The 22056-nt window shown below is 38.0% G+C and overlaps 2 protein-coding genes across 3 annotated transcripts; one reads left to right on the top strand and one right to left on the bottom strand.

Annotated features, from left to right (window-relative positions):
• Nucleotides 1-3099: 3099 nt before the first annotated feature.
• On the bottom strand, nt 3100-7139 carry SPC25 (SPC25 component of NDC80 kinetochore complex). Of its 2 annotated transcripts, none has more exons than XM_036387243.2 (7): nt 7093-7139; nt 6664-6832; nt 6510-6575; nt 5637-5783; nt 5383-5487; nt 4978-5076; nt 3100-4024 (listed from the first exon to the last, which is right to left on the bottom strand). In XM_036387243.2, exons 2-7 carry the CDS (start codon nt 6815-6817, stop codon nt 3891-3893), a joined length of 705 nt encoding a protein of 234 aa, XP_036243136.1. In that variant the 5' UTR covers nt 6818-6832; nt 7093-7139; the 3' UTR covers nt 3100-3890. The 2 variants fall into 2 exon arrangements, with proteins under 2 accessions (XP_036243136.1, XP_036243137.1); XM_036387244.2 differs by lacking the exon at nt 7093-7139 and adding an exon at nt 6942-7034.
• Nucleotides 7140-13938: 6799 nt separating this feature from the next.
• G6PC2 (glucose-6-phosphatase catalytic subunit 2) lies at nt 13939-20377 on the top strand. Its single transcript, XM_036387022.1, has 5 exons — nt 13939-14156; nt 14474-14583; nt 17617-17728; nt 18550-18665; nt 19866-20377. The coding sequence occupies exons 1-5, from the start codon at nt 13939-13941 to the stop codon at nt 20375-20377; spliced, it is 1068 nt and encodes a 355-aa protein (XP_036242915.1).
• Nucleotides 20378-22056: the final 1679 nt, after the last annotated feature.

Genomic DNA, 22056 nt, shown 5'->3' with positions numbered 1-22056 from the left:
ATTTAGGCTCAATTTAAACGTAATTCATCTTAAGCATTTAGTTCTCATTTTTACATGTGGTTTCTCATGGAACTCTCTCCCAAGTGAGATCACTGCCCATAGCTGTTACTTTATGGGACAGTGTATTCATATTTCAGTTCCAGAAAGGATTTGCATGTAAATAGTCTAGCTCACTTACAGGTCCAACATTTGGTCCTTCAGCAATGTTGAGGAAGTGATGACCCAAGTTGTGGCACCACCTGGACTGGGTGGCTGTAAATAACAGCCAGGACTGCTGTCCAGACTAGAAACAGCCTTTTCACATGATTTTTTTTTAATAACTGTTCCACTTTAATACCAATTTCCTACTAACTGAATTTCATTTCTTCTAAGGCTTTTTGTTAAGGAGCATGTGAACCATTGAGATGTATAGTTAAGCTGTGATGGTCTGCACTACTCTTGCAACTTGTCCAAGCATCCAGCACAAACACAGCAGCTGTTTTGCATAGAAGAACTCCTCTGTAAGATTTGACAGGTAACTATTATACACTGCTAACTGTATTATCTGGGAGAAGAAGAATGGGTTGCTAACAGCAAAGGGAAACAGCAGGAGCAGTTGGGAACAGTAAACCATTTTTCTTGTGTAAATTGCATTCACATTGATTGTGGATTTCATATTTTGATTCAATGGGATGCCGTTAGCACAACACTTGGTAAAGGTGATCCCTAGTGTACTACAGTCCCAAGTAGACTATCAGAATTGTGGGCTAACCTTAGAGAAGGCTGGAGCCTAAAAAGATGGGTAATTGCTGCAGAGTTGCAGTTGACAGCATTGAGAATTGCATGCCAGAAGAGGATTTTCCTCTTTCCTTTAGAAACATGAGTTGATCAGATGGTTTATCTGCCTTTGCAATAAGTGCAGGAAAATACAGGCCAGTAAGTCATGCTGATACAATACTAAAAAAATAAAATTACCTATTTGCTGCATCGTCTTTCCATTATAAGGTTGTGTCATACATGGAGTTAAACAAGCAAAATTCTCTCATTAGCTTTGCATGGGAAGATAAGTATTAGTTGTTTGCCTATGAGGTAAGCATTTACATTAATGTATTGTGCTGTAATTTAGCTAGTAAACCACCCACGAGGTCGCCTATCACTTTGACCTATTCCTCACTTAGCCAAAAGGTTAATGTATGCAGTCTTCTCTGAAAAGCCTGATTTCCTTTATGGTAATTGCAATTGCCATCAGTATGAAATGTAGCATGCTTCTAAATCAAAATAGTGATACATAGCTGGTGTTCTAACAGACCTGTTTCTTTGCCCAGCCAGTTATTCCAGCTGAAGCTGTGGTGTAGAAGATAATGGATAATGAAGAATTGAGCCCATGATCCAGTAGCTAGTGCAAGTCAGTCAAAGAGCATGTTTCCACATAGAGAGTTATCCATCAGTCACAAAACAGGTGAGTTAGTAGCAATTTGCATTGTTCAACATGCTTTGACTGAAGAGGGAGAAAATCACACTGAATTGTATCTTATTTCAATTAATCATTTCAGCGCATAACTACTTATGTATATCCATAAAAACGTCATATGAAAAACCACCACACGCTTGCATGGCTAAACACTATTTTTAGCTTCTCTCAGTTTCCCCAGCAACTTTTGAATGCGTTGCTCAATTAGTCCAAATTTGAAAAGAAGATTGTGTTGCAGTTATCCCTGTCCTTAGAATGTACTTAAAGTTAGCAGTCAGGTACAGAGGAGAACCACAGATCAATGCACTGGAGAAAGAGTAGGCAGGGTGCAACTGGTGTCCTGCAGCTTCAGCAGCAGCAAAGCAGGAGCCAAATGGCATAACTCAGGAGTGGTTCTATGGCTCTGATCCTTAGAGTGTAAAGAAGAGCTGAATATCACAGTGAAGAGAATGGCACTGTTCAAGGACAAACCCACAGATGTGGAGGAAATCAGGCTTCATTGCCTCTGCTTCTGCTACAACAACTTAGAAATAAGCTCAAGACTCTAAAGAGTTCTCTGTGTACAGAGCTGTCAAAGTAATTAGGGATAATATGGATAAAAAGAATGGAGTGCCACTGTCTGGCAATCAGAGCCATTCCTCCCAACCCTTCAGGCATACAATCCTGTTTTAGCAGTAATGCCTCATATAACTGAATTGCAACTATTGCTTTCAAAAAGGTAAGACTAATACCACAATCATTTAGTATAGCTTATTCACACAGTTGAAATACATACTCTTACTGTGCCTGTGGGACTGATTTATGCATGCATATCTTTGTTATGTCATGTTCCACAAGCCTTTTAAAAAGTTATAAATCACAAGTGAGTTCACAGCAATGTTACAGTATTACAATGACAAAACTAATTTAGACAATTTCAAGGTACTGAATAAATGCAGTTTTTTGACACAGTAGAGAAGACAGTATGGCACAAACAGAGCATTCTTCCTGAGAAGTACCTGCAACTTAAATCCTGTTAATCTGATTGAAAAGGAAGCAAATCCACTAATGAACAATGAGACCCTGAAGTCAGGTTCCCATCCCTCATCTTTTTGTACCATTGCCAGTTACAGAATTCTAAGAGAGGACACAGGGTTTGTCCTGAGAGAGGACACAAAGCAGAAACTGAGGATTTGTTTTATTGACATGTCACTATAGTAATGCTTAGTAATTCTCTGCTGCTATTCTGTTCCAAAATTGCAGTGTAATCAATTGGCACCTTTACCTTTCTTACTGTTCTTTGTGTATAACTGGCTGTAACACAAGAAAAAAAATCAACAGGGCACACCAAGGAAAATGATGTACTACTTAGGAAAACAGCAAATTATGCCCTATAGAGAAGAAGAAATGGAAGATTATCTCTTTTACTTTTTTTTTAAGTTGTGCTCCTAGAAGATGAGCGTGTAAGTCTGTGGTGCACCCATCAAGCTATATGGTTAAGTTCAGACAAACCAAATTATTTAAAATACAGTTCACATGTGACTGGGAAATATTCCCAACTGTACTAAGAATATCTGATCAGATCAGATCTGATCTGATCACCACATTTAAACATGCCTAAATGACTAGGTCGTACATATTAGTTTTTGATTCACTAGAATTTCTAGGACTGAACTTCATCAAGACTTTATTTGAACTATGGTATAGTATCAAATGAAGCATTTTCTTTCTTGTTATAACAGTCCTTTTAAATATTTCTGTAAAAATGAAAACAGTTTACAGGATAGAAAAAGAATATTTTCAATCAAAGCTGAGCATTGTGGTAGTAATAGTCTTCTTGATAAGATTAAAAATACACACATGATTTATCTGTCACCACTATATTTCATACTTTAATACATTATACTTCAGGCTTTGCCATGTCAAAAGATTTCTAATGACAAAGTTTAACAGACCAGAAGAAAAACAACCATTTAGATGCATGAATAGAAATGCTAACACAGTAGAGTACAAGTTAAGGTAAAAATCAAGACAATGGCCTATGACACAAGTAACTGAAGTAAGTGCTAAGCTTCAGCACACTTTTTTTAATACGTTTCAAGCCTACTTCAAATATGGAAAAACTTTAAAGAGACATCAATGCTTTTGGAAAAGATAATCAAAATAAAGTAGCTTCTGTAGTTTGTGTATCTCCCTGGAGCAGCTAAATACAAACTATTGCATCATTAATGCATGTAATGGATCAAAAATTACATGTCCAGAGACATTCAGTTAAGGCAGTAGTTGGTGATACCAATGTTCAAAGAATGATTCAAAATGTGCCCAGATAACAGTAGATTAAAATACTGCTTTCATTATCTTTATTTAGAAATTAGGAGTCAAACATTGATAAATACACCATTTCACCAACAGGAAGGGAGTAAGAGTGCTCTACATCCAGAAAGAGAGGTACAAACCAGTTTCATGCATACTGTTTATATGATAAAGCAGTGAAAGCTTTTCTGATGTTGGCAACAAATGCAGAAAAATTGTTAGTTTCTCTCAGTTTAAGCTGTAACTCTGCAATACAGTCCAGAGGAGGAGTACAGGAATTCACTAGAATGACACAAATTTGCAAAATATTAGACTACTATTTAAAGAATAAATCCATACCAATGTTTTCCTGCACCTATGAAATACTAATGTAGTTTGTTGTCATTTTATGTTTTCACTTCCACCTGCATTATTTTGGAGAAGCCTCATTTTGTTTCAGCAAAGAGAAAGCCTCAAAGAACTTAACAGGTTTTTTGCTTTACTGACCTCCCACTCAGTGCTGTGCTCCTGCCTGAGTTGTTACAGCAATTCCCAGGAATCCATAGCCTACTCAAAAACTGAAACACATTCCTAAACCATGTTGTTGCTCTGCAGACAAGCAGATTGTAAACTGATGTAGCCCAGCTTATGACAGACTTTTAACTTCGATAGTTTAGGTCTGAATCAGTAAAACCAGAAATCTGTTCAGTTCATGCCCAGAGGCATGGCAGAGCCTCAGCAGCATCTGTCTAGAAGCTATACAGCACTCAAATTCCATAAATGAACTAAGATCCATATAGCCAAACCAGCTTTGAGATCCAAAAGGCTGTGCCCTTACAGAAGGGGAATGCTGGATTTCAAGTTTTATTCTTTCACCTATGTCAGTCACCCTTTTTTTGCCTCTAGGCTTCTAGAACAAGTTGAAATATGCCTGTCAGCATACACAGGCAGAAACTGTAGCAGAAACAAACTGCAAATGAAGCATCCTCATCTCTGTATGTGGTCCTTCTCTTGCTTTGCTTGATACAAAGTAAACAGCATCTCCACAAATGGAGGGCAGCGAATTTAAGCAGTCCTATTTTCATGTAAGTTAACAAGACAAACATAATTAAAGAAACAATATTCCCATTGCAAGATTTTTCATTTGGCAATTGGAAGATAAAAGATTACAATTAAACTGCACTTTACTCCTCTCCTTTTTTCAAATAGATGTGTCAGATTCAGTCCTCTAATTTAAGTATTCAAAATACACATACCTTCATAGTCACCTTGTTCATTTATGGAAAGGGTACACACATATGGCTTATCAGGATCTTTGTGGTCAATGTGTCTGAATATAAACTGTAATTGCTCATCTAAAATGAACACAAACAGAAGTAATTAACACCATTAACTTCTGCTGCAGAGTCACAATGATGATTAAAAATCACAATACAAAGTTAGTTTCAATTAATATTCTTAGAACACTGACAAATTAAGCAACCTTGGCCTCTTTGCAAGACAAATGCATTTTAGCATATTTTGCCATTTGAAGGACAAATGTAGTAGCTGGGCTAATCCAACTGATCAAGTGTGTAAACTATGTGCTCTTCACTGCACAATCCAACATGAACCACATTGTATCAGTGCACACAGAAACTATGGAAGCTACAGAAACCTACCTGGAATTCTACGCATCTCCAATGCAAGATGCTCTTTAAACAAAGTTTTAATCTTGCTCACTTGTTCCAGTTTCTCCTCGGCAGCTTTATTTTTAGAAGATTTTACTAGAATTTAAAAGTCCATCGTAAGTATCAAAGGCAAAACAAGCACATAAAAACCATCTAGAACAGCAGAAAAGCCACAAAGAGCGAGTGTTTAAAAACAATCCCTCCTTCAGTTACAAAAATTTACTTATTATCCTTTTCTTTCTTACTTTCCATTTTCTTCATCAACTCTTGTTTAAGCTCTTGGATGCTGTCAGTCAAGTTCTTCTGCTGCTCTTGTTCTTGATTTAGCTTTGATTTTATTTCTGTCAACTGCTCTTCCTTTTCTGCTATGTATTTGCTCTGCTGGAGAATCTCTGAAAGGAGGCAAGAAAATATGAACATACACAGTTGATTAAGTATGTCCCTGCTATTTAAAACTTAAGTAGTTTGAAATTATTTGTATTAATAAAACACATGGAATGCATGCTACCATAGCTGCAGAGAGAAGTCATTCCTAAGAGAAGCTACAAAGCATGGAGCTGCTCTGATACTTTAATGAGATGAAATTTGTTTCTGGTGCCAGCACTACATACATCTCAAAGCATGAAGATGGTGGCTCCTGCCCACAGGTAATGACAGAAAGCCAAGAATGGAAACACTGACTGATATGAGAGCTGCAATCATTTTTACCTGATATTCTGAAGTTTACAAAATTCAGCAAAGTTAACCCTAGACTGATGAACTGACAGTATTCTCTTACTAATATGGAAAAGACATAAATAACTTCACAATACTTAGCTTTACTAAGCAATTTAATTTACTTTTCCTACTGCAGTCAAAAAATCTGACACTATTGTTTTAAATACTTATGCTCTATGCAGAAAACTTATATTTTTGCATCATCAAGGAAGTTTTTCAACAAATTGATTTTGACTTGAAATTTACATTGTAAATTTATATTGTAATCGACCCATTATGTTTGGGTTTAATTCTGTCTTCATTCTGATGTTATTACTTACCTTTTCAAACGTGAAGTTAAACATACTATTCAGCTATATTAAGTTAATTTTATAAAGGTTGGACACAATAAATAACCGTACCATTGTTATACTCGTGAATTTTATCAATCATCACGTCCTCTTCTTTCAGCTTCATGGACCATTTCTCTGTAAGGGAAAGTTACTTCAGTTATCTGAAAAAGTTTGATGACAACTTGCAAAAAGCAGAGTTAACAGGAGCATAGAGCCTTTGTACCTGCAAGAGCTTCTAAAGTCTCCTTGCACAAATCTCTCAGCGCTGAAGTCTGGTTGTTCTGTTCAGTGCCATAACTGATTTTAAACTGGATCCAAAACTCTTTCATATCTCTTTCAAAGAGTGTTACTTCATCTTCCGCCGGTGCATTACCCATAGCGCTGTGCCAGACCTGTGCGGGAACAGACGCAGCGTCAGGGCACGGGAGGCAATGGCAGCACGGCTAACTCAGAGCGCGAACGCTCCGGGCTGGTTCTACCGCCCCGCCTTGTCGTTCAAACCTCTCCGCGCAAGTTGTTTTTGTTGTCACCATCAGCTCACTGGGAGCCCGCGTTTCCCTCGCCACTCTCCCGACGCTCAGCTCCCGCGCCAGGGGCGGTTCTCCCCGCCGCCCCTCACCGCCCGCCGGCCCCATCCCCGGCCCGCACCCACCGCGTCCGCGCCGCGCCGCTTCCCGCCGCCAACGGCTGCTCCCGCCCGCCCCGCAGCAAGCGCGCCGCTGATTGGCTGAGCCCCGCCCCGGGCCCGCCGGCCGTTGCTGCGGTGACGAGCGCGAGGCGCGGCCGGCGTGAGGGGCGCGGCCGCCGTGGCGGGGCGGGCTGGCGGTGCTATGAGGGGCGGCTCCCGGCTGCCGCCCGTTCCCCTCGGGATTGCTGCTTGGGAGGCGCTGTCTGAGTCTGCTGCCTGCAGGGCTGGTGAGGAAAACAGCCTGTTCGGTGCTGAGCAAACAGCGCGGCTCATGTACGCTCCTCTGAAGGCACAGCTTGTTCCCCCTGTCTGGTTTACTCGTGGAACACACTTACGGTAACAGATCTTAAATTTTGTGAGTTTCCCGATAGCCTTAATTTGACCGACTTGAATTCTCTCAAGAATGTGGATGAAGCTCGTTCTGACAGGAGAATGACCTGCAGGGGTAATTGCAGTCCTTTTGGTGCAAACAAAACCACCATACCGTAGCCCTCCCTGTACCCAGCCAAACATTTGCCATAAATGTCTGTCAAAGTGAGTTTGCTCTTTATGACAATGTGACTGGTTTTAATCCAGTTGTTTATATTCCCTTTTAGCTCTTGATAAGCACTAGTTTGTGATCCAAGGTAGCAGCTTTCAATTTATTAAGAAAGCTACTTTTAATAATTTTTTTTACCATAGCTAATGAATTACTCCTAATTTTAGTTTATGCTAGTGCTATCTAGGTAATCCCAGAACAATGTATATTTAGCATTGCTTTGAGGAGTGCTGTCTAAAAGTACTAATTACTATCTTTCACCTGTGCAATGCTTAGCAAAGTCTGAGCTGGGACCACCAACCATTAGTTCCATTACTCTTACACAGATTTCTTGTATAAACACTTTTACCCCACTGTACTCCTGTCTTGTTTAACTTGGACACATTGTTCTCCAGATTTCAGTTTCCTCAGCATTGATCCTAAAGCTAATAAACCCCTGTTTCTTACCTGCTTCACACTTAAATGTGCTGAAGTTGGGCTGGTCCAAGGATGATTACCTAGCTGCAAATGGATTTGGGCACTCTGGACCTGTACCTTATGGCTTTCTTTATTTAGCAACATTTCTTGCCTAGGCAAGTGCATGCTGTTAATATAAAGTTTCAGTGTTGCTCCTGACAATATTAGCTTTTATTATTTGAGTTCATAACTTTCTGAGTACACAGTTTTCCTAGTCCCTGGAGTTTTGTAAATACAAGTTAAACTAATCTAAACAAGTCCTGTTTTTTCAACCATAATCTTTTGGTGGGTTCTACAGCTGGATAACACAGATAATGAGTTCACTCCACAGTAGCTGGCTCAAAAATGTTAGGTATCTTTTCTTCATCAGTGAAGTTTTTCTAGACTCATTAGTCCTATTCCTTTGTTTTACACTTTCACCCACCAAAGACTAAATGCGCGTGACATTTACTGGCAGAATCCATACCTTAATTTATCTCTTTTCTGATTCATTTAGAGGTTTTGAGAGACATGAACTGTACTATAACCTATCTTCAACCTTTCCCACTACTGTCCACCATCAGTTTACCAAGTGTGTGTTTCAGGGAAGCTCAGTGATTTTGGCAAGTCCTAATTTTCAGTTCAAACTGATGGTTTTTGCCAGCTGCAAACAGGATTGTGGCTTCATGGCCCAAACTAGTGCAGGTCAGATGCTTCTTCAGTCCTCTTCTGGGTCTGATTAAAGAGGCTCCATAGACAGAAATGCTGGCAGCCAACCCACTGTAACTCTAGCCCAGACAATTGTTCTGAATTGTTGCTTTCCAAATGTCTGTCCTAGCAAGCCATGGAGTAGTCATGGATGGAAAAAAGTTTCAACGGTGATTTACCCTATTTTTAACACTATGAGCTTGGCTGGAGACCATTAATTGTGCTATTTCTGCATTTTCCAGCTCTTCGTGGGTGTCCTTTTAGGCCCAGGCTACTTGGTTAAACTCAAGGTTCCTGGGGGTACAGCAGCAGCCACAGGGTGACAGTTCCCTGCAGTCAAACTGAAGGGCAGAATGTTGCCAACAAAAATCTGCTGCTTTATTTTATTGGTAACAGAAAGTATGTCCTGGGCAGTTCTGGGTTAAGAGGCAGCTGAAAAGTCTAGCTCAGGGCTGGAGAGCTGCTGAAGCTTATAAGGACGTTCTAAAGGAGCACAGAATTGACAAGCTGGTAGTAATAAACTGACTCAGCTACTTCTTGTGGCAGGTTTCTGACTCCCTGGGCTATAGTTGGCATAGAGCTAGTTTTAACAGTTAGAGCAGGCTAGGGATTAGAGAGTGACAGTAAGACAGGAATCTTATTGGAAAGGGAATTGAAAAAATGGGTTGGGAATTGTTGCTCTAATGGGTTCAGTTCCATTTCTGCCTGCAGTTCATGGAACTTGAAGGAATTTTACCCCTCTAGGTTGCTTCTAATTTCTAAAAGGTAGTTCTTCATACTTAAAATAAGTAAAATTCCTTATATGTGACTTTTTCATAGGCATGCCAGAATTGTATTCCATGGATTGTTTGTATAATTTATACTGTTGCACTTATAAACAGAATGAAATCTAATTACATAACTAATTTACATTACTAATGTAAACAAATATTAAGGTCTGGCAGGTCTGGTTATTGTTACAGTGCACAGATTAGTTTTGTTGGCTTTGTGTGCTTGCATAGTTAACTTTATAGCAAAGAGTAATGACTGTACTAACTGGGAAAGATTGGATTAAGGTGGCAGAATGAAGAGAAGGAGACTGGGTCACATTAACTATTGCTAAACCTCTATTGCTCAGCTCAACCCTAAAAAAGCCTGAGTCCAACGAGGAATGCTTGAGGACATGGAATAAGAAAGAAAGTAAAAAATGAGAGGGCACAAGCTTCTTGAAATATTCTTCTCTTCCCAATTAAAAAATTAAGGTATATCTTTTCAGTGTTCTTCTTGGAAAATGTTCACACCTGAGAAAATGCCTGTCAGCTGTTGTATAGAGTGTCTGCTGGTGAACTTAGCAAATTGCTTGTTAATCCTTGTAGTTGGTCCAGTGTCAGTGGAAATACTGGTGTGGAAATTCATGTTATTGTTCAATTAACTAAGCATAATGTACCAGAAAGTTAGGCCCATTACATAGGCGTCCATTAACAGTGTTTCAAAAAATGTTTGCTTTGGTGGCTTTTCCATGCCTTGCAAACATTTACTTAAAAGCATCTGTTGACTGTTATGTAATATTTGCTCTAATATGGAGGTGCAAGGCAGCTGTAAACATTTTATCCTCCCTTCAGTGGATCATCAGCATGACTCTCGCTTTTACATTTTATGTGTGTGTAAATATGAAGTCTTTGGTTTTGTGTGTCTTGGAAAACACAGTAAATTAAGAAATTATCAATAAATTTTAAAATGTATGAACAGATAGCATTTGAAAGGTTTTTACTTTGAGCTAAGAACTAATTTATGTGAAGGCCAAACCTTAGCTCTCCAATATCAAAACAAGGGAAAGCTTCAATTTAAAAATCTAATTGCCTACACATTCTGACCATTTTGTATAGATCATTAGGTTCCCTGCAATTCCCCATACTAAAATACAGCAAATAGTTTTATTTTGAGTGAGTTTGAAGCTCTAGGGGGATTACAGAAGCTTTTTGCAGTGCTTTGCATAGAGGAGTGAGGGAAGGTCTATTGAGAAGTGCTTTTCCTTTGTCAAACAAGTTTTTAACTATAGTATTTCAAGTCATGTTTCACCATCTTTGTTGGTTATTACAGCTGGGAAGGTCTTCAGTGTCTCAGACTTGTATTGGTTGTGTAACACGACAGGCAGGACAAGAGATTACTAGCATGTCAGTTACTGATTTCCTCTTGGATGGAGCAGGATCATGGCTGACTCCAGGCACAGTGGGAACTGCCTCTCCCACAGAAACACACTTACCTGTTCCAAAACTTCCATGGTGTCTGTGAGGTTTTTTAAACATCCTTTATAAACATGATTCCTCTGGTATCTCTAAGGTGAAGATGTAGGAGAAAATGAAAGACTCAGAAAGAATGTAGGAGAAAATGAAAGTCTTTTCTCTTACTGTTAGTCTTTATTATGTCTAAGGTGCTTATCTTTCTCTATCTAAGCATAAGACTCAGCAGCAAAATCCTGGAAGTTAATATCAAGAGGTCTTGAGCATTTATATTAAAAGAGGTTACTTTACTGAAACATTGCCAAGACATATCTTCAAGCATTAAATTTACAACGTTTCTGGAGAGCCAAAGTGTGCCTGAGGGGTTCTGTCTGGAGAGGTCAGCCTGAGCAGATGCATCGCTGTCCTGGTGCATAGATAATATGGGTGGGTGGATGGGAATTTATAAATAAAGCAAACATGCAAAAAGTTATTGCAATTATTGCAATGCTTTTGCACATCCTGTGTCAGAGGCAGTTTTTCAGATACCACTGACCAACAGTGGTGCCATTAAAGAGGGACTGTAAAATGGCCTATTTTATTACTTGGTAGACTCTCCTGAGGACATTAAATTGTATTTGATGGAAAGTTATGGACTGCAAAGTATTTTTTCCTAATAGGACAATAGTTATTTAGACTTAACTTCATTATAATTGTTACTCTTTCAACCAAGTACTAGAAGTAAGATGTCTGTTATTCAGCTACCAACTGACTTGGCATTTGCACTCATGTTTGAAGCTAACTGTCCTTGCTGAACTAGATTGGAAAACAGCAGACCTCAGATTTTGTACATTTCTGCATACTAAACCCAGACATGTCTAAAAGAGTGATATTTTTATTGTTATAGTAAGTCTTACTTATCTTTAAAGGCAAGATACTTTTGCAGTAAAAAAATGTAGTGAAAGAACATTTTCTTCAGCAAGAGAGTACAAAGAGTTATTAGAGAGAGATTTCTAAATAAGTATGGTCTTGGGGAAGTACTGGGAGAGAGAAAATTAATTCCTTCCATTCATTTCTATGAGAGTTGCCTTGCTGCACACTCTGGAAAACAGTAAAGGTATACAACTTAGCAAGAAACAAACATCCTCAAATATTTTCAGCTAAAAAATCCAGGATGGATTTTTTTTTAAATATCCTGAAATTTTGAATCTGGAAGGGTTTCCCTTGAAATCAGATACCACTAGTTAAAGTGAATAATTCGGTCAGTATATAGAAAAATATTGTAGTTATTCAGAAGTAGCACATTGAAACTTTTAACTTTAAGGTTTTCTATATGGCTTAATGCAATTGGTAGCAAGAAACATACAGGATTTAAATCTGCTAAAAATTTCTGAAACCAGACTATTATTAGCTAAAGTAAATGGGAGTAGTTAAAGTAAATGTGAGGTTGTGTCAGGAAGAGAAATCTTCTACGTCCATTTAATTGTCATGCCTTATTTGTTGAATCTACTTAGTGTTTCCATGTGACTTCCCTGACCACACATCATGAAGCCCTCTTAAGCCATTAAGCCCCTCTTCAGCAAAAACAGTTAAGTGGTTCATATCTTTGTCTCCACAGCTTGTGCAGTTTAGCTTGAAGTGCATGGAAAGAGTATTAGGGAAGTGTGCACTCCATATATAGAGCTGCTTTTGTCTTCTGACTCCCACTGTTTCAGATACACAGATAATAATTTGATATAAGATATGACTACATCAGAATATTAGAGCCTGATAAAGAGCTTGAAGTTTTCCTCTGATTATATCAGAAGTTGGTATCATCAGGCTTTTATTATCCATTTAATCTCTTGTAGAAAAAGTTTTTTTCATGAAGCCACCTCAAATGAACGTAATATTTTATGCTACAGTTATTAGTACTAATATTGATAAATCTGATATGCTAATATATTGTCTGCTGAAATCTTTTAAACTCCTGCAGTTTGGCAGACTCTGCTTGCTCTTGGCTGTTGGTTCTGGAGAACTGCTGTGCTTCACTTGGGAATAGTTCAGGGAAATACTCCTGATGATGTGTTCCCAGCCTTGCTCTGGTTCGTACAGCAGGTCTCATTTCTGCCAGGCTGGGCAGCAGAAGGGGGGGCTGCAGCTCCTCCTGGCAGAGGGAGCAGGACTGGTGCCGTGTAAGCAATGCCCAAGAATGGTGGTACCGAAAGATGACTCAGACTCTGAGCATCGTCTGCATTGGGCCTGGATTAACGGGCCTCTTGTAGGAAGGAAACAATTGTTTTTCAGTATTTTAAGAATATTGTTGCTTTAAAAAGAAATCTAGAGCTCGACAGCATGGTTGATATAGGGATGCTGGTTGCATTTTCCCTGACTGAAAAAATGCGTTGTGCAAAGTATTAGTAACAGCCAAGTTCTGTTTCAAAGTGAAATGTACAGCTTCAGTGACAGTTCTGTGAAGATCAGTAATTTGTGTATTCTTTCTATCCTCTGCACAGGCAACACTTAATGAAGTACACACATTAGTAAGATGTCCATCCTGCTGAGAAATGAACTGTGAAAAAGTTTAGGCAAACATGTTCCAGCTGCTCCTACAAAGGATTGCACGAGTCACACATTTTGTTTCCACAAAACTTTCCCCACAATTTGCTGCTGCTCAGCATGTACTAACATGTACTTCACTTAGCTTCCTACAATTAAAATTTGCAAACAAAAAAGCTTTCCAGTGCTAGCAGACTCGTATGCTTTCCCAGAGATTTGGAGCCACGTGTTTCAGGAATGGCTGGGTACACCACACCAATATAATATAAAGGCAACGTCAATCACCTTCTCTCACTTTTTAATAGCTCCCCTCCATGATTCTCATTCTCTGTCACTAGAAACTTAAGATTAAAGGAACTTTACTGTATTTCAAGTATAGTTTAATCCATTAAGATGGATCTCCTTCACAGCAATGGAGTGCTTATCATTCAGCATTTACAGAGGGACTACAGGGCTTACCAGGATTTCCTTAATTTTATGTCACATGTTGGTGATCCTCGGAATATATTTTCAATTTATTTTCCTCTTTGGTTTCAGCTCAACCAAGTGGTTGGTACTAAAATGATATGGGTGGCTGTCATTGGTGACTGGTTCAACCTCATATTTAAATGGTAAGAAAAATTTGGTATTTTTAATAATAGTTATTATATGTACCTCAAGTTTAGAAAATTTTCTGTGAATAATGTACTAGTAGATTTTTCCCTGGTAATTATAAAATAGGAATTCACAATGAAGATATTGAAGATATGTTTGAAACAACCTTGTAATAAGATGAGAAGAACCTGTAGAACTATTATAGAATAGTTTTGCAAATATAGCTCTTCATATTATTTGTAAGATTATTTATCATGCTTTGCTGAGGCCTTCTTATGTTAAAATATTTTAATTTAATTTCTTCCTTTTTTTTTTTTTTTTTTTTTGGGTTCAGGATTTTATTCGGCCATCGCCCTTACTGGTGGGTGCAAGAAACAATGATTTATCCTAATCAGTCAAGCCCATGCCTTGAACAGTTTCCTATAACATGTGAAACTGGACCAGGTAAGAAATGTTGCAGATTTTCTTGGTATATTTGATAGGGATAGCGGCTTCAAGGGGGAGAGAATGGCACTTAGGAAGGTCTTATATGATTCAGAAATCTCAGAGCTCATGCATAAAATAGCACACAAAAACAAGTAGAGGAAAAGGAAGAAATACAATAGGTAGGTATTTGCTGTATGACAACAGTATTTCCTTCTTTTCCTTTAAAAGATGCAAGGGACGGGGACTTGCTTTAAAAATAACTACTACTAGAATGAACTGGGGTATTGGAAAGAAATTTTCACAAAACTTGTGAAATACATTGTTTATTGGGTTCCAAGTCAGATCCCAGGGCTGTTGAGTTTGAGGGCTTGTTTGCTGTTGCAACAAATATTCAAACCCCATAAACTAAGTAGATGATTCAGTGCAAATAACAATAGTCTCAGCAATTGATTACATAATGTATCACAAGTGGAAAAGAACCAGAACCAGACACTGCCACTGAATGTGTGTGTGGGAGTATGTGTACAAATATAAGGGGAAAAATTATTTTTGAATTGTACCTTTTTAATATATTTTCACTTTTATGTCTCATTATTTTCTCTGTGGAAATCAAATGCAATACTGATCAAGCTAAATGAACTTGTGCAACCCTAATATGTGCAATAAGATGAACTTGCATTGAGCTAACTGAATTTAGTTTAATTTGTTGTGCAAGAAAATACCAACTGTGGAAATTATATGCTTTGCATCTTGTCGATGCCACTGGAAGCTTTGAAACAGTTTGCACAGCTGTATTTTGTTAACAGTACTCTGCATTACATCCCATTGTAATTGTGAGCAAGAAGCTTAAACCCTTGTATGAGGCAGGGTTTAATGATGCCTGGTCTTTATGTCTGCAGTCTCTTTTAAGTTACTTCATTTGATACCTAACACAAAGTATTGAAGCCTTCAGATCTTCTCAAAAGCCTTGAGAACTGAGCCCAATCAGTGCTGTGTAGATCCGAGCCCTGGCTCAGGAGACAGTCAGTGTGTTTCATTTTGATTCATTGAAGCAGAAGGCGTTTCCTCTTGTTACTGTCTTTCTGAAAGGTCATTCCTATTTCTATCCAGTGGGTACAACTGTCATACTGATTCCTTCCTTGCACTTATAATGACCACATTTTTTCCCACCTCCAGACTTACACGGGACCATTAAGACTTGTCACTGACCTGTTTCTCATTAACAAGAGGAGGCACAGTCAGTGCAGGTGTTAAATGTGCAAAATCATTATATAAGCTTACATACTTTTAAAATAGCAATTTATGTTAAAAGATTAGAGAAGCAGCCACAGACATGAGAAAAGCAGCTCCAAATACTGCTAGGATAGCCTGAACCCCAAACTCCATGTCTCAGCAAAAGGGAAAGCTGAGGGAACTGTTCATATGACTACATGGCAAACAGTTCAGGACCCGAATTTGGTTTGCATTTCTGGAATTAACTGAACTAAAACCCAGCAGCCATTTGTTTTCTAATGTTTGTAAAACTTTAAGAATCTAAACCTTAGGGTAGAATTTATGCTGTTTTGAGTAGGTAATTTGCAGATAAGCTAAGAAATATTATTCCTAGATGGCATTTTCCTAGATGACAACAAAGAGACGCTTTTCCATTGCTGACATACAACATTACTGTTTCCTCATCAGTGACATTTGTTCCATTGTGAGGTTTAGGAGTGCACATCTGATAGGAAAGTAACAAAAGAACTGGTAGAGTGACTCTAAATGTAGTGCCAAGCAGAATAGCAAAAATGAATGCAGGGAGTTAAAAATCATTGTGCTCGTCCTGCCTAGACGTTTCTGCTTTGCTACTTCACTGAAATATTCTTTTACTCTACACACTACTAGATAGTGCTGGCTCATAACACATTCTTGAGCCCAAATTATTTCTTCTGATAGTGAAATAACCCTGTCCCTTCTCTGTCTCCACAGAAAGCCAAGATGTTAAGGTCCCAGGTTTACAGATTCCAATGATCTAATTTTTTCTTTCCCTATTTTGATTTGTTGAATGTAAATCTGGTGAACATGAGAAAGGAAATTGCAGAGTAATTTTAGGAATCACTTCCCTTGCATCATGTCATTGTACCTTCTTTTATTGTGATTTTCACAGTTGCAGGAGCTTCTCTGTGGTTTCATATTGCTTCCAGTAAAATTGAGATTTTACTTTTTAAATTAAAACAAATTACACACATACCTGGACTAAAAAGAAATCACTGTTGTTCTCTATATGAGAGAGTGTTCCCTATTATAGACTGCTGTAGGTGGACTACTGTGTACCGTACCTGTGGGTACAGCAATTAGAGCGTCATATCATGTGCCAGTTTCATTGACAATCTGCTGGTTGATATTTTACAGCACCTTAAAATTTATAAAATTAATCAAAGTAAATCATAAAGACATATTTTTTTCTGTGTTTCAGATGCATTTCTAAAATTATTACAAAACTACTCAAAATGTTAATTACCTGCATTGTAATATTGCTAATGAGACACAGCTCACAATTGTTAACACCATGGTAATTGCAGAAGCAGATAAAAAGCAGCTTGGAAGTGCTATCTAAAGTTTTACTGGTCCCTTTAGTTTAGAATGTTACAAAGAGCCAAATTTCTGTTGCTCCTGTTAATTATGGGGAGGCTCACTCAAAACTTTTTTTTATGTGATCCTCATACATAATTTTTACTTCCATGCTACAGCTCTAAGACAGCCCTAGGTGCTTTTTAAAATTTTTTAATCCCAAGTAATGGGAAAATTTCCTATCAAGATTCCAACTCACACCAATATAAAATGAGTAAGCTATTACCTTTTTTATTTCAGACAAGTATAATGGATTCCCTATAGATGAACCTTCTGAAAAATTCTTATGGAAAAAATTAACTTTTGAGAAGCAGTTTCAGCCTTTGTAAGCCATTTTCCTTGTAAATTATTAGGTGCCTGAGTAACTACCAGTAGACATTTTCTGTATGACAGATGTCACAGTCTTCATTCTTGAGTTGAATATTTCCTTTTTGTTTTTACTAGGAAGCCCATCTGGACATGCCATGGGATCATCCTGTGTTTGGTACGTAATGGTCACAGCAGCACTTAGCTACACAGTTAGATGGAAAGATAAATCAGCTGTTACTCTTCACAGGTCAGTGTCTTTCCATGATTCCAATTCATTGTATTCAGATATTTCTTAAAATATATGCTATGTTTTTAGTGGACTTAATTTAAACAAATATTCACAGTTTGGTCTATTTTGTGAAAAAAGCAACAACTCTTTATTATGGTCTACTTCAGCTGAAGAAGAAGTATATTAAGAGGATTTATCTGTTTGTATAGTCTGGTATTTATTTACAGACATTGCATACAATTACAGACATTGCATACAATATCTATGAATCAGTCCTGAATCTTCAGTGCTAGAAATTTTTAATTCTATAATTGTCATTATGTGTTGGATTTTTTTGGTTAGTACATAAATTTACTGCTTTGATGGTTATCCTTCACCCATTTTAAAGCAAGTGCACATAATGCTGACAAAATTCACTGTAATATGTTGCTCAGCTCTATGGGAAAGTCCTGCAATTGCTTTGGTGGCTGTTCTTTCTAAGGCTGCAAGGTTGTTTTCACGCTGTGTGAATTTTGTCATGAAATAATTGAGTTTTGCATATAGTTATGACTTCATGATGAGAGATATATTTAAAGTATTAGTCCTAATTTAATCTGCCATTGATGACTTTCATCACTTAAACCACAGAGGTGTCTTCGACCTGAAACTTCTGAGATCTATTCCTGTAACTGCTTTTGATAATATTTTAGTACTGACTTCAAGTTTTTAATTATCTGATTCTAAACTACTCAGTAAACGTGTGCTGGTAAAAGCATGAGCCTTACATGATGGGTCTTGGGGTAAATAAGTAGATGAAATATCTTGTTTTAATTTTTAAGCATCTTCCTTTTCCCTCTTAGACTAACATGGTCATTCCTCTGGAGTATTTTTTGGATTATCCAGATCAGTGTGTGCATCTCAAGAGTATTTATAGCAACACATTTCCCTCATCAAGTTGTTCTTGGAGTATTTGCTGGTAATGCTGCTATTTTTTCTTTCCTTTTTAACCTATATGCAATTTTTTTTTTTAAATATGAGAGAAGACAAGAGATTTTTAGTAGTTGGACTTGTCTTGCAGCCCTGGTGATGCTCTCCACTCTCTGGAAAATCAGTGATTTGATTTTAGTCCGAAGGTAAAATTTGTAAGGTAGAATGTGCCTGGTGCCTGTGTAATTCACAGTGAAGGAGTGAGCCCTTGTCCACATGCCAGTTGATGCTGACTGTATTGTGTCCACACTGCCCCAGACTGGCTGTGACTGCTTTGGACTGCCTGCATCTGATCTTTAACTGTGGACGACATCAGAGAGGAAATTGCTCCTCCATGGCTCTGACCTTTCCTCTCAGGAGGAAGATATTCGGCTCACTTCAAATGGTGTCCAGGTGCAAAATAGCATGTGTGCAATGTGGACAAACACAGAGACCTGGGGCAAAATGGAAAAAAATTGTAAATAGCAGGACAAACTCCCCTGGGTGATTTAAGATGCTAAAATACATTTTTCAGAGTTACTTAAGCATATTATAAATTGGTACTCAAGGAGTGCAAACTATAAGCAGTATCTCTGGTATCTATATGATTTTAAGGAGGGTGACCAGTGCTTTGAGCAGGGGCTTCCTGCTCATGTTCTCTTTCATGAAAGCAGTGCAGCCTGGGCAGCCCTGGCTAACAGCTTTCCCTCTTCACAACCAGGATAAAATGAGTACAAGAGAAGTGTGTTCTGTGTCTTTTCCTTCAACACTCAAAGCCTGTGTGGGAACTGGTGTTGAATTCTGCATTGCTGGAGCCAGTCTTTGAGTGAGGGACTCTTTTGGAAAAGGAATGTTCCAGTTTACATCTAATATTTGATAGGTTGTCATCTGGGAGATGCAGTCAGGCCTTAAGGTATGCCTCATCAAAACCATGTAGTGCTTGGTTTTGGGTTTTTTGGGTTTTTTTTTCCAAAGTGGCAGTTTTGAGTGGGAGGAAAGGTTTTGTAATGTACTGCAAAAGGGGTAAATTGTGTATGTATATGTGTGTGTATAAATATATATATAAATATATATAGACACACATGTAGGTATTTATTACATAGATATATTCTTCTGTCTTTAAAAGTCAAATTCTATAGGGACACTGTAAAAAATGCTTTTCAAAGTACAAGTGTGTTGTTCCTTGTAACACTGAGTTTCTAATCCACAGGCATTCTTGTGGCAGAAGTGTTTGAGCATACCCCTGCTATTCAGACAGCAAGCTTGAGAATGTACATCAAGACAAACTTGTTTCTTTTCCTCTTTGCCCTTGGCTTTTATCTGTCCCTCAAGCTTCTTGATATTGACTTGCTATGGTCTGTTCCAAAGGCTAAGAAGTGGTGTGCCAACCCAGACTGGATAAACATTGACACAACTCCATTTGCTGGACTGGTGAGGAATTTAGGTGCACTCTTTGGTTTAGGTCTTGGAATCAATTCTGAAATGTTCATCACGAGCTGCAAAGGTAAAAATAGCTGCAAGATAAGTTTCCGCATATTGTGTATAGCTGCTTCTTTAGCTACCCTGCAGCTGTATAATTTTGTTAAGATACCTACTCATACTGAGTATTTGTTCTACATTCTCTCTTTTTGCAAGAGTGCAGCTATGCCTCTCACTGTAGTTGCCTTGGTTCCGTACTGTGTCCACTCGTTAATGAGGACAACTGAAAAAAAACTTAATTAGGTAAAGTTTCAAAATGGATAGCAATGTGGGGATGGATGTGAACTGTTTGAAAACCCCCTGCAAAGGCAGTTTTGCTAATTCATTTAAACCAAGAGGATGCCACTGCATCTTTGATGTGCTCCTGGTAAGTAACCAGTACATCCAAAATCAGTACACTCAAGCAGCTGAGACATATTAGTTGCTGATTTTATTCCTAGAAATATTGCAAGCGCACTGCAGTATGGTTAGAAATGGCTCAATACTCTGGGTCATAATGAAGTTTTAAAGTATAACCAACCATCTTTATTTAGCTATATGGTGGTCTTCTAGTTCTGTCCATCTCTAGCTAGATAATGCTTCAAGCATCAGCTGTACATAGTGATACTCAGTGTTTCATTTTTTTTATAAATAGATACTGTGTGTTATACTGCTACATAATGGTGTGACAGTATCAAACCACCTACTGTACAGCTGTACCCAGGCACTGTGAAAAAGGCCAGCATAGTTATAAACAAGGCTTTAGATTTAATTTATTGAGCTTCCTGAGCAAACCAGCTTCTGATTAAGTCAGATGAGAAAAAAAAAGTTTATTTCCATTGGACTCTGTAGAGTATATTTTTGCATTACTGTGTGGTTTTTGTCATTTTTACTTTTTGGAAGGGGTCACATGAGTCATGAATTATACAGATCACAACTTTGATAGGAAAATGCTTAAATATGGTGTAAAAAATGTTTGGTTTCTGTACATCTACACAGAGCACCAAATGAAAAAAGGTGTCAATAATGAAACTATCTCAGTATATGACCTCAAGAATGTTGTTCATGCTCCTGTATTGCAAAGTTAATTCCCTGCTAATTCTCTCAGATCAACAGTCACAAGCCTGAATCACTGTTAGCAGTTGTGTAAATCATGAAAATATGGTTGCAGACTGTCATTTCAAGTTTCTATTCTTTGTTTAACTAAGCACACAAGTAACTAATATGTTGAATATATGTTTGCTATATAAAATGGATTTTCTAAAGGGGTACTTTCCATTTTATTCATTATTTGGCATCTATTGTTGTATATTCCCTTTCAGTGCACAATCTTTAAGTAGTACTTTGCTGATACCATCCCATAAAACTCTCTCTCTCTGTCTATATATATATATATATATATATATTATATAGCCTTAGTATGCCTGGTATGAGTAATGAGGGCTGCATATATATGATCTGAAAGCAGTAAGACTTAGAGGATGTAAACATTATATTGCTTCTAGACTTCCAATTAGGTAGGAGGTAATTGAAAGAATCTTATTTAATTGGGTAAACAAGGTAAATAGTTTGGTGTTGGCCTTTGGGAATGAACAAGATACAAATTATAGAAGCAAATCTGAAACAGGCATCCTTAATTAAGAGCCTAGTAAGACTACCATGACTTAAGAATATTAATCACCTGCTTTTAAGTCTGAGGAGTATTCTGCCTCGTGTATCTCCTGATAGCTTCTCTAATGGTTCTCTGAACTTCTTCCCACAGCAGCTGACCTGAAACCACTCTTTTCTATAATTGCGACTCCTTAACCAAAATCACTAAGTTCATGGGACTAGACACAAACAATGAAGAACAAAGACAGCTGTGACAAAAATTTCAGCTGTGTTCAAGTTGCTGTGTGCTTTGTTATTCCCTACCATGTGAGAGGACCTACAGAGCCATCGCA

This window comes from Molothrus ater, chromosome 7 (assembly GCF_012460135.2).
Source record: "Molothrus ater isolate BHLD 08-10-18 breed brown headed cowbird chromosome 7, BPBGC_Mater_1.1, whole genome shotgun sequence".
NCBI classification, from domain to species: domain Eukaryota; kingdom Metazoa; phylum Chordata; class Aves; order Passeriformes; family Icteridae; genus Molothrus; species Molothrus ater.
Note: the sequence above shows the minus strand (reverse complement) of the source record. Positions and strands in the feature narration are given on the sequence as shown.